This window comes from Battus philenor, unplaced genomic scaffold (assembly GCF_028537555.1).
Source record: "Battus philenor isolate CCGP_79_NKW_IND1 unplaced genomic scaffold, ilBatPhil1.0.hap1 SCAF_4, whole genome shotgun sequence".
NCBI lineage: Eukaryota > Metazoa > Arthropoda > Insecta > Lepidoptera > Papilionidae > Battus > Battus philenor.
In genome coordinates, this window is record NW_027181704.1 from 2,680,759 (window position 1) to 2,694,020 (window position 13,262).

The following is a 13,262-nucleotide window of genomic DNA, read 5'->3' on the forward strand; positions in this document are numbered from 1 at the left end:
CCTTAGGCATAATTAAAGTTCGAAAGGTTTTTAGTCTTACTGTATGGCAGTGGTCTCTTGCTCGAGGACTTTGCAAGGAGCGTCAAAATGATTCGTTACATTTGTTAGACCAGGTTATCTTTGAATCATTTTTTTAGCTTATAGACACTAATTACAAGACATAGATCTCCTCCAAAGATATCTATGGGGGAATATACTATATTCGCCTCGCTTGAAAAACAGGTTGATGACCGCAGTATGATTTTATGGTACGCAAAGAACGCTGCTATGTAACCTTGTGTGTAAGCTATGACAATCCTAAATAATTACATGCACAAAATGTAAATTAAAAAAAAAATGTATCGCAGGAATCGAACCCGCGAATCAAAGGTCTCAGTCCTTTACCGCTGTGCTACCACTGATCTAGGTTTTGAGTAGATCGTATAATATATCATTAAGAACAATTCTAACACATCATCATAATAAAAAAAGATTATTATTACGTATAACTAATAAAATAATTCAAATATATTCATAGTGTGCACTTTTTTAATTAATCAAATTCTAGAAAAGATTTACGATATCTACGTATATGTTGAAGTGTCAGATATGATTTTGATTGTGCCGGTAATTATATATTTTATCTTATCATAATAATAGGATATAGTGATACATTATCGTTAATGCATATGATTTGTGTTTATAAAACGGTGCCCTTGAATATGTTACGATATCAATATGTCTAACCATTAACCGCCTTTGTTCTATGTAATTTATTTTTTATTTCTTAACCTACGTCGACATGTTTCCTCAGACCTGTGAGTCCAGTAAAAAATATATATGAATAAAAAGTGTAGTCAAAGATATACTTTATTTATCTATTTAATATCTTAATAATAAATAAAGGCTTGCTTAAATGATTTTATATTTCATACACCATAAGACTATATACTTATTCGATAATATTTATCTTAGCTTTAGTATACGAATTTTTTTTTATTTACAGTAACCATAAGAGTTTATATAAGCTACGAGTGTTTTAATTAACTCAGCTATCTGCACAGATAAAAAAGTTACTTTTAAATATTCTCGTTGCAATTGTGCATTTTTTTTCATATCTAACTTTCTCGTATCTTAGCTAAAATGCAAAAATAAATTATCAAAATTGGTAAAGTCGTTCTCGATTTAGGTACACATTTGACGATTTATTTTTATTCATACAAATAAACGATAAGTTGAAGGAAAGTAAAAATAAATTTTATATTTAAATATGGAAAAATTTCACTTACTTCGATCTAACCATCGAATCGCAGAGCCATGAACTTGAGGTGACGCGAGAAGTTCCTTTAGGAATTGCCAGAGATGTATATGTGTGCTGCCAGACTTCACTTTACCGCCCACAGCCGCCGCACTAGCGCTCACCGATTCAGAGTCCTCATCTGTGTGAAATGCAAACCAATAGAATTATTCATTTTATTGAAATAAATTCAAAAACATGTTGTTTTGTATGTTTCGTATGCTTAAAAATTTTGTTCGCTTCTTACGACTTTGATTTAAAATAATGTAAATACGTGTTCTGTCGTCACTTGTATGCGGTACATTTTATAACTGAATTTTATAACATAAGCAATAAATTATTTGCAACATTTAGAAGCAATTTTACAGGCCATAAGACATTAACTGTATAAAGAAACATAAACATACTTCTAACGTTTACTCTACTTCCGAATTTAATGTGCATCATTCTATTTTAAAAATCTATTACATTCAATATTTAGATTTGAATTTAATTTAGTGAAAGACGTAATATACGTAACATTTGAGGAACATTAATCATAAATAATCAAATCAAATTACAATTTTGTATATTTTTTTCGTAATTAAAATCTGCTAATATTTTACAGATAATATCAAGCATGTGTTAAAGGAATTTGTCATTTATTAAACTATAGATAATAAAAACAGGAAGTGTCAAATAATTTATGGTAATAAGCGTGCGTCTCATGGTGCGGCTATAAAAAGAATTAAAAAAAATTACTACGTAAAAAGCTATCATTCAAAATAATTGCATCTAATGAAACTACATTACTAATGCACCTTTATACAGAAACGACTTTAAAATAAAAAAAAATAATATGAAATGAAGCATTAAAATATATAAATTTGTGAGTATCATTGCCACCCAGATAAAATATGTTGTCATATTTTGAAAGTTAGAAAAATTTTCTTATTAAATTATTCCCTCAAAAATTATACTTTTAATTAACTTGATAAACACAATAAATATTAAAATAAAGTTACAAAACAGATCAAGTGACGTCAATTTTAAATCATTATTGACGTTAAATTCTAGTGCAACCAATAATACATGGTACACATGGCATTGATTTTTTGTGGAAAAGCAAGCAGAGGGCGACAAATCTATCTTGATCAATGCATATGTGACCTTGCGGGTCCGTCAATACTAGTCGTATGTTCTAGGTCACCGGGAAACGACGCAAAAACTTGACTTAACTTACATCAGGTTCGAGTTGACATGGTGAATGGGACGACAGAATGCCTATGAGATAGAGACGGACTGATAGATGGAATAACAGTACTGAGTTTCTAACATAAGGTTTTAAGAACAAATAAAGATAGGTTAACCATTTATTTTTTTATATATGTATAGTAATGTAGCGTACTTTTGCACTAGTGTAACTTGACTAAAAGACACGGGCTGAATTTTCAATATCACGTAACGCATATTAAAATTTATAACTTTTTCCCGCTAATTATAGCTTTGCAGTATTGAAAAAGTGTAAAGCATACGTCTTAAACATTTTTTTTTTTAATTTTTAAATTATGGGTCGTATACGCCCCACGCGGCCTGAATGGAAAATTTTCAAAATTTGCCGCGCATTATTTGATCCCGCCGATATTTATTTTTTAATTAGCTATTATTGATACTAAATGAGGTTTTTTTTTTTAATTCTTAATGACCCTTTTTGTTTTTCTTGTCTTAATTACCTTAGTATTACGATGCTTTCAAGATAATAAGACATCATATCATTACAGTATTAATAGATTTTGTAATGTTTATATTACACATTAATTCTATTCGTTCTCTTATCAATAGAAATCAAACAAAGGAATTGATAGTTCATATCGAGTACATTACGGTCGTCACGTGAAATTCTTTTTTTAAGAATCATGCTTATGATTTAATTTTAATTCTCTGTTGCCAGCTGTTGATAAATTGATAATGTTAATACGTTCAGTGTTCTATAAACCATATCTCTTGATAAGTTCCACCTTGTTATTCTCCAGTCACATGTCAGTATAAATCTCTCCATGGAATACGCAATACGCATGGAATGCTGACATCGGCTAGCGATAATTGCCGATAGCTGTTTCCTGTGCCACTATCTTATACTTTTTTTTATTAACCGGCATTCTCTGTTTTAGAATTTAGAATTACATACGTACAGTAATTCTTTATACACATATATATAATTTAAAAGCTTAATATTTAGTAAAACAAATGAATTTTCTCAGTTTTCCATTTTAAAACCCTTTCGTAAATAACGTCAAAATCAATAATATATTTAATTCAATTTATATGCATAATATTGTAAAAGTGTAATTTTTTATTCGATAATCAGTTAATATAAATTAAAATTTAAATATTAATCAGGTAACCCATAGCGTTTTTATTCATAAGGTTTGTTAAAAATTTTGTTAACTTTGAAATCTTTTAAATATGTATTTGAATGTATATGCATGAAATAATAAATATGTTAATATTCAAAATATCAAATAAGTAATCTCCAATAACTTAATTTTACTTTATTAATATTAGTCAATCAATAATATTAAATGCTATTGTATAGTCTATAACCGGTGCAGCATCGTTTAAAATTCCCTTTTAAAGCTCGTTAAGTCTAAATATCAATCAGGTAATCCACGGTAACATTTTTACCTTATTTATATTAGACAACTAATCATATTAAGTGTAAGGTCTGTGACCATTGCAGCATCACTCAGAATTACTTCTTAAAGTATGTTACGTCTAAATATCAATAAGGTAACCCGTGGTAACCTATTTTAACATTATTGGTTAATCAATAAATCATATTAAATGTCAGTATAGTCTGCGACCGTTGCAGCATCATTTAAAATTCCCTCTTAAAGCACGTCCAACCCATACGACTATTGGACATATATCATTAGCTTGTTTGTCTCTAGCGTCGTCTGTATGTGGGTCCAAGACCGCAGTCGGTTAACGGTTGAACACAAAATGCATGAGGCAATGCATCGTCGTACCGCTTCGCCCGTCCGTCGGGCACACCGTTGGATGGTGACTTTTTGTTATCATTGTATTAATAAGGTAATTTATATTAGATTTCTAGTTATTAATCTAGACTTGGTATTAATGCAAAAAGCACTAGAAACACCAAATACGGATACTTGTTTAGATAATAAATTAAGTTAATTATGCGTACTTAGAGGTAATGATAATAAAAATTGATTATAAAATATAAAATAGTTTCGCTTAGTAGAGTTAATAAACGTTTTTTTCGGGAAGACGTTCTTAAAATTCGTTCTTAGCTGATTTTTACTTGACAGAAGGAATATTTTTTACTAAATTTTAAAAGCTAAAACTTAGTGATTCAAGATATATCGTGATGATTGAGCGCAGGTCGATATTGTAAAATTTTTACACAAATTTCTTTGCCGAATTTTAATTTTAGAATAATTTAAAATAAAACTATCTAAAGCACTCATTTTATTGAATCAAATTTATGATAGTTAAGGCAATAAAATTGTGGAACATATTTTTTTCTAATGACGTATCTCCTTATTTTCAACGGTTAGAGGCAAAATCGATTTAATTAAACAGAGACTTATGGTTCTAATTAGAAATTAAATGATCAAAATTAATCAATTCTTCAATAAGTTTACGTGAAATAATTAATTGGTGTAATAAATTAAGATGTATTTTAATAACGTCAAACCAAAAGCTGAATATTAAAAATCGACGTGTTTGAAAAATGCCGAATGTATAAATGATGATGTTGGTTGGTGATTTATAAAACACAAAATAACCACAAATTTTTCGAAAACTTGTTTAACATTAGTGGTAAACTTTATTAATTTATTATTCACAGAGATAATACTATGGAATATTTTTTATAACGGCTGTATAAACGGCCAGTACTGCTGCTATTTCTGATTTAAAATAGTTGTGCATATTTATCACTGTGTTCCATTTTTGAACCACTCGTAAGTCACTTTATGACTTACTTCAATCAATTACTTATTATATACGTATAATATAAATAACAAACATTACCTTATTATTTTCAGCAAATAGAAACTCAATGCAAAACTTAGGTCTACCTCAAATATCATTATTCATCCAACGACGTTCTACGACCTTATCTATGTCATCGGTTCATCTAGAGGGAGGCTTACCATGATCGTCACTTGAAGATCGAACCTTTAACTTTAGGTAATTATGAATGATCGTATCCTATCTTTACTAAATATCAAAATATTTACTTACTATTTTGACAGTGAACGATCAAGATGAATTTCGATTTAAAAAACGAACCTTATTTACTCCTGAATCGTAACTGTTCTTAACTACAATGAAATCCTAGGCGCAGTACGTTTTACAAATACTCTTTGTAATACAAAATTGAAAAGGACATTTAAGTGAAGTTATTCCAGAGCCGTCTACTGAGCTATCTACGGAATCGAAACAGAATACGTGAGATCTGTAGACAAAATAAATTAACCGAGCATTGCTTAGCGGATTGCCAGAAACAGAAAGCCGCAAGAGCCTTTAGGCCTCATGGTCATTGAAAAATACTGGATGAAGGCCGCTCCTGACGGATCCTTTTGGAAAGCTATGGCTTATGTTCAAGTGTGAACGTCTTACGGCTGAAGTGATGATTGAACTTACCGTCACTCATGTCATCAGTTGACGGCTGTCCAGGCTGTGTGGGTTTGGGAGATGGTTGCTCGTGTTCCGACCACGGTGTCGCTCTCCAGCTCTCGTGTCTTGCCGCCTTCCAAATCTCCAACTGAGCATATAACGTGCTCCCGGCCTGCGACAATGGAAAAGTAAATATTAGATTTTGCATGTTCTTTACGTACATATTATGATAAAAATAAATATAAATTACCAGACGTGTAGTTAAGCTCAAACCTTAAGAATGGTCCTACGGTTTCGGCAATTTTATTTCAAAGTCCGCGGCTGGACATTGGCCTCGTCAATATATTTACAATAGAATCACTTGAAAACATGCTTGTTCACATTGTCTTTTAAAAGCGAATAAGGTTTTTGCCCAATAAAAAATTTCAATGTGTCATAAAAATAGAAAAAAAAAACAATATTTTTTTCTTACACTGAACCACAGAGTAGATTAAAACAGCTGTCAAACATTTGACGTATATGAAAAATGTCAAAAGACGTTTTAGGCTCTAATAAAACGGAACATATTGTGTTAAATGTATAAACAAATCTTGCAGTGCAGACTGTGAAATAGGAAACTAAAATATATTTTTGTTATAAGTAATCGTTGTTTTTCAATAAGTCATTAAATCAATAAATACATTGACCACTCTGAAATTCGTTTTTTTCCTCTTTTAAACTGCAAGAGGGCAATGACTTTTGGCATTATTTTTATCGGAATTGTTTTTATTTAATAAGTACGTAAAATAGTTGTGCCTTCGTGGAAAACTTCCACGCTATATCATACAGGACAATTTGTTTAAAGTGTATAAGATTTAAAGTTCAGTATGTGGTATATTTTATCTAGAAATTGAAGGTTTCGAAAACAATAAATAAAATAATGATAATATGGTACGAAAAGGCGCTTTCGAAATTGTAATTATTTAATATTAAAATATTTATTGGTCTGTAGCATTCCAATGGAAAATAATAATGAAATAAAATGCGAAAAATTATTTTAAATCGATAACATTTTCCGAGGTGGCTGGAAATAATTGTAACATCTTTAATGTTTTTCCTGACAAATGAGCTCCATATTCACTCAATTTAAAATTTTTACACCTGTTATTAATCATCCTGTAAAATTATTGTGTTTTAATATTTGTGAGTGTAATAAATGTTTTTTGTATCTATTATCAATATTGTTAAGAGTCGTACAGATGTTTCGATTTGTATGCAAACAAGTGTTGTGAGCTTGTGTCTGTGTACTTTCATCGGCTGGTGAAAGTCACAAAGCATTGGCGCGTGCGGCGATACTGATTGCTTGCCTCTCATTTGACCGATTAGGCCGGTGATACACGGGATCTATCACACATAAATTATTAAGTTAAATATAAATGTCTCTTAAGAACTCTCAGTAAGGAGTTTTGGTTTTCTCCAGAGCTGTTCATGCATAAGATCACTGACCAGGCAAACGCAGCGTGGGACGTTCGCCCACAAGGTGGGCAGACGACCTCGTTAAAATCGTCGCAAGACGATGGACGTTGCTTCCAATCAATAAGACCGCTTAGAAGCGGCTTGTATCAACAAGGTTGTCTGCCTTACTTGTGGGCGGAAGACCTGCGCTACGCTGGTGTAAATAAACGAGTGTATTTGAAAAAAAAATATTGAAGCAACATCCAAAGTTTGGTGAAAATCTATATAAAGATAAAGATAAAATTAATTTATTCAGCATTGAAACTTTTAATAGAACTATTATTGGTCGTCAAAAGCAGGCCGTAACTGCACAACACATCTTTGAAAAGTTTAACAATACATATTTATACACATACACTTTATTAGATATAGCCTAAATAAAATCAAAACAATCAAACGATATCATTGCCAAGTATACTTGACATTTAAATACAGTTTATTAAATAATAACCCTTTTACATCAATTTACTTTCAATATTCGTTTACGATATTATTTGAAAATGGAATCGAATTTAATTTTATCCGTTGACTAATTTTATCTTGTTACCTAATTCACTACATTTTAAAGAATAAATGAAACCGTTACATTTAAATATTTAACGCAATATTGAAAACATTCGTTTGTCTTTCTAAAAAGATCGTTTACCTAGATTAGCTTTGTGTTGAACCGGCGTTGTTGTTTCTTATACATTAGAAAACAATATTATAGTAACATTAACTGTCGTATGCTTATATTTTAAATATCGAACAGTAGATTTATGATGGATGATTTAATCTGTACTGCTTTGGCAAATATGTCATGACATCATATACTGTGTAAGATAATATATTGCGTTATGACAATATTATCATAGGAAGTAATATTGTAACATTTTAAATAAGTAATTTAAACTTAACTTCGTCAATGAGAGTAAGTTAAGTTTAAAATGAACTCAATAAAGTACTTGTCTTGTAACTGGCCCTGCAAGTTATCTAATATATTTCGTAACTATTCAGTAACGGATTTCCTTTCCCTGTTAAATGTAAAAGTAACTGCGTAACGGTTTTACTCTAAATTTTATGTAATCTAGCAAATACGATAATGAATTACATCAAACATTCAGTGTTTAAGTAATATCACTATTTATTGTAACACTACAGATTTTGAATATGAAACTTAATATAGTACAGCCTTCCGAGAAGTCCTGGTGATATTCCGCAGATTTATTTTTAAAGCTTTACACTTCTGCTATTTATTATATTTATGTTTACGTTTATTACGTTAGAATATTTTATAAAACAAAGAATGGGTAAGCCAACGATAGAAGACTGAGACTTATGATCATAGGTCGCGGGTTCAATTGTTCGGACACAATCTCATGTAAATAAAACTTTGTGTATTAATTATTCAACTTTACCACAGCTCACAGACAAGTTTCCAGAAAATGGGTAGCAGCGTCTTCTGTGTACGATATTATCACAATGCGATCGCCGACCAGTCAGCGAGGCGTAGCGAATAAGGTTTATCCCCTCGTAGATATTTTTTTGAGAGGAGGAACTAAAACGACGACGTGAAGGATCTATTATTTATAAACGAATCCTATTTCACATGTGTAATTGGTGAATAGATTTGTTTTTGTACATTGTACAGTTTAATTAAGTATGTTTTATCTATTAACAGTTTGTGTGTTTGAAATAAAAAAATAAATAGGTATAATTGAAAACTGTTATGCTACGATATTTTTTAAAATACCAGGAATCTGTGCTAATATTTTAATATTTGGCTTTTCGTCTCTTCCATTCGCAATATGTTACATACAAAAATCATGATGACAATGGAAAAAGAATTACTCATAAATAAATAAATGAAGAAAAAAGTTAGTACAACAATTCTTTAAACTTTTTAACGTTGTAAGTTTGCTAGTTTCATTCATTAGATTTCAACGAACTAAACATATTTCTTTTTATATCATGTGTCATATACATGGCGATTGGTAATACAACAGATTCAAAGTTTGTCAGATATTAATGGTACATATTTCATAACAATTACTTATTACAGATCGATTGTGGATAGCTGTAAAAGTTTTAAAGCTCTGTTCTGACGAAAACATTCACGCCTTTAAAGCTTTTACGCTTATAATCAATCATACTGTATAACTTTACCTTTATTGCAAGAACTTTAGAAATAATTACAAAATTTAAATATTTGCTATACACTGCTGCAACTATACTTATATATATATATTTAGCTCTATCGCATTAGCAATGGATGGCGTTCATTTGAATTTAGCAAAAAGTCGCTCATTAGGGATAGTTATTGAAATTAATATAATTATTCATATTTTAATTTATATTTGAATTGTTTCTGTTGTCATTACCGTACAGGCTGTTTTATTATAATCTTATCAATGTCATTTGTGTACGTATACATAAATTTTTAAATTGATTTATTTTATCTGTTAATATATTCACGTGTTTTATAATTATATACTATATTTATTATAAAAATAAGACTATCATATTATTCTTTTTAATGACGGGAGCTTACTACTGACCAATTTATGTTTATATTAGATGATAAACGCCCGCTGCAAGAGTATGGGATTCTCTCAAAGATCATGACGATGACTGCTCTTGCGCACTTTTGTTCAACTTATAGGAAGCGTAACGAAGCCATGTCTACTTCTATCTTTATTTGCATTTACAAATTACACTAGTTTAAAGAGGCTTCAGAAATCTTAAGTCATGTTATATGTGCTATATGTATTACCGAATAATGAAATTCTTTAACTTCAACAACACGTCTTTATTAATAACTCACTAGTGTATTATTATAGAATTACGTCTCGTTGTATCGTATAACAAAAATATTTGAGAATAATCTTTTTTTTCAGCCAATGGACGCCAATGGGTAAAAGTTTTATTCAAAGATCGCCACGATGATCAGTCGTGCGATGCTCGTATCTAGCGACTACGCCCAACTTTAACCCTTTCCACTCCAATGTCGAGTGTCACTCGACACTGATTTTGTTCCACAAGCCCCACTGTCGAGTGATACTCGACATGGTGTAGTACTTCTTTTTGCGGAAATTTTTAAAACAGGAAAGATTTTTGTTACTAAAATGTTTGAATCACGAATGAACGAAACATATTCTAGAATCGCAAGATACTATAATTCAATTAAATTTTATCGATGCTACATAACAGCCTTGGAGTGGAAAGGGTTAACTATGTTGTTAGTCCTAGTGAGGGCTACCTATGCCGCATCTACCGGCTAGTGGTAGCATCTTGAGTATCATTCATTAACCATCATCGCTTGCACGAGCGATGTGCCTTATCTACTGCCACTTCAAATGAGCAATTCTTCGAGCTACATCGGTGATCTTGGTTCTTTTGCAGATATATTCCAAGCATTACCCTCTCCATTGGAGTATCATTGGTATGTAATCAATCTTTGTACAGGTCAGTGGAAAATATAATATATTTTAACGTTAAATAAACGTTGTATACACTGATTTCTTTTAATTGTTTTGATTCTACTTACAATGTTTATGTCTGTTTATCGGGTACACGGGTGTCAACTATATTCTGATAACAGTACGGCCTCAATAGGCCTCAGGGTCATGCGATAATAATAAATCGTGCGCCCCTTATGACGAGGATTGTTTTTAAATAAAATTATGTGTATTTCTTTATTAAAACATACTGTTTTTGCTAATAAATCAATGAGTCTGCGAATAAATTGCTATTACAATGTATGTAACATTGAAATCGTTACGTAAATGTGTCGATATACGAAGCGTATCAATATATTTGAGTAATGTAAAACTTTACGAGTTAATTATATTCATGCATTCCAACGAGTAACAATAGTGGTCAAGGATTTTGACTAACGGAGGTCACAAATTTTTCATTGATTTTATATATCTTTATATATCTATGTGTCTTGAATAGTGCCCCGAAGACTGAGACTTGCACGAGTCACGGATTCGATTCCCGAAATACACTCTTATGTAATTCACAATTAATTATATGGAATTGCCACTGCTCACAAAGAAGTTTCCAGAGGAACGGCTGCAGCATCTCCTGCGTACTATAATACTACAATGCGATCGCCAACCCGCCAGCCAAGTGTAACGATTATGGTATATTCCTCACAGATATCTTTAGAGAACTATTCTTTGGAGTGAGCGTCTATTAGCTGAATGTATCTTAAAATTGTTATCTTCTTCTAAGGCTCTTATTATGAATTGTATTCGCAATGTTTAAATATTTAATTGACTTCCTATTTAGTGAATTATAATAGGGTATAAATATTAGTATTGTTTTGACTATAATGATGAATACATATGCCCTATCTTTATATTATATTTAATGATTGAATATAATATCTTTGGTATGTTTGAATTTTTTTTTGAATTTGATTTATTAAGGTGATTAATGTGACTCAATTAAACGTATGCTTAGGCCTCTCGATCCGGCGAATTTTTGTAGCGATGCTATCATGCGTTCACTAAACTACTGTACTAATGCGTGTTAGTTAGAAACCTTAGTTTGTAAGTGTTTAATTTTAGTAATAGAAGAAGTTTCTCCGTGTCTGAAGCTTTTATTCAGTATACTGTATTAACTAAATCCATACGGAGAAAATTTCTGACATTTGTTCGGAAAAATGGTCTTTAAATATGCACATGATATTATTACTTAAGTTCAGAAACTTTCATAAAACAGCACATTGATGATTTCTACATACTTGAGGCGCCCGTCGATTGAACTCCTCTTCGGTCAGCGTGACAAGTGTGGCTCCGTCCATCGCGAAGTACTCGCTGGGTACCATGGGCAAGTTAAAATGTTGCAGCGTGAACATGACCCAGGATTTAACGTCGTCTGTACTCCATTGTAGTGGATCTGTTGGATGAAAAACAAAAAGTTATTTTTAATCTGTTAAACAACAACAGTACTTCTCTTTCGTTATACAGCTAATGCTATTTATTTATAAACAAGGCATTTTCTAATTAAGAAGAAGACCATTGTTAATTTTTCGTAGAGCGCTATTATAAATATTCATGCAATTTAAATAGGCACAGCAGTGAGAGGTTTAACATTGTTAAATTAGAATTTATTCTTAAATAGGCTAATAAATCCAAATCATCAAACATCTCAGAATAAAAACACAAATAGTGCCAAAAGATTTTGTATTTCAAATGCATATATGCAGCTTTGTCTTCACTTGGATATATCATATACTGGTGGAAAAACTAAACAACTACTATCCTCAAATAAATAATTTAACAAAATACATTAATCCACTTAAATTCATTAATATCTGTATATATTTATTTATATATAATATTATTTATTGTACACGTTAAGATACATTTAAATAGTTTCATAATAATAATAAAAGTATAATAGGCGGTCTTATCACATAAGGCAATCTCTTACAGACAACTATAGTATGGGAAAGATAAAAATATTAATATAGGTACATATAAGAGATTTGTACCTGTCTCATAAGGACATCTCTGGAACTTTAAAATTTTAGAGACCTAAAATTAGTTAGGAATATTCCTTTTGACCCGCATCTAGCATCTTCCGATGACTTTAAAAAGGGTGATCAACCTCATTGTGGGTATACATCTTCAGCTTTCAACCGGTTCTTTTGAAAATCTATGAGGGATACAATACGGATGACATTGAATGAATGAATGGTTTGAGAAATTGAAGAAAAGCGAATGAATTCTATTAGCCAAATAGAGGTCAGCTACGAACGGAATTTACGTAATTCCATTTGTAAGGAGTAGAGGCTCTTATAAGGCTATGTATGTGTGTGTATATATATATATATATATATATATATATATAAATATATATATACAGCTTCACC

General features: G+C 30.9%; 1 protein-coding gene across 2 annotated transcripts in view; it reads right to left on the minus strand.

Annotated features, from left to right (window-relative positions):
* Positions 1–13,262, minus strand: part of LOC137928647 (DNA-binding protein D-ETS-4-like) — a 40,369-nt gene that overhangs the window by 3,134 nt on the left and 23,973 nt on the right. For both annotated transcript variants that reach the window (XM_068771555.1, XM_068771554.1), the window contains exons 3-5: positions 12,129–12,283; positions 5,930–6,074; positions 1,269–1,418 (exon numbers count right to left, since the gene is read on the minus strand). In XM_068771555.1, coding sequence (XP_068627656.1) covers positions 1,269–1,418; positions 5,930–6,074; positions 12,129–12,283 — 450 coding nt within the window. The remainder of the gene's footprint in view (positions 1–1,268; positions 1,419–5,929; positions 6,075–12,128; positions 12,284–13,262) is intronic.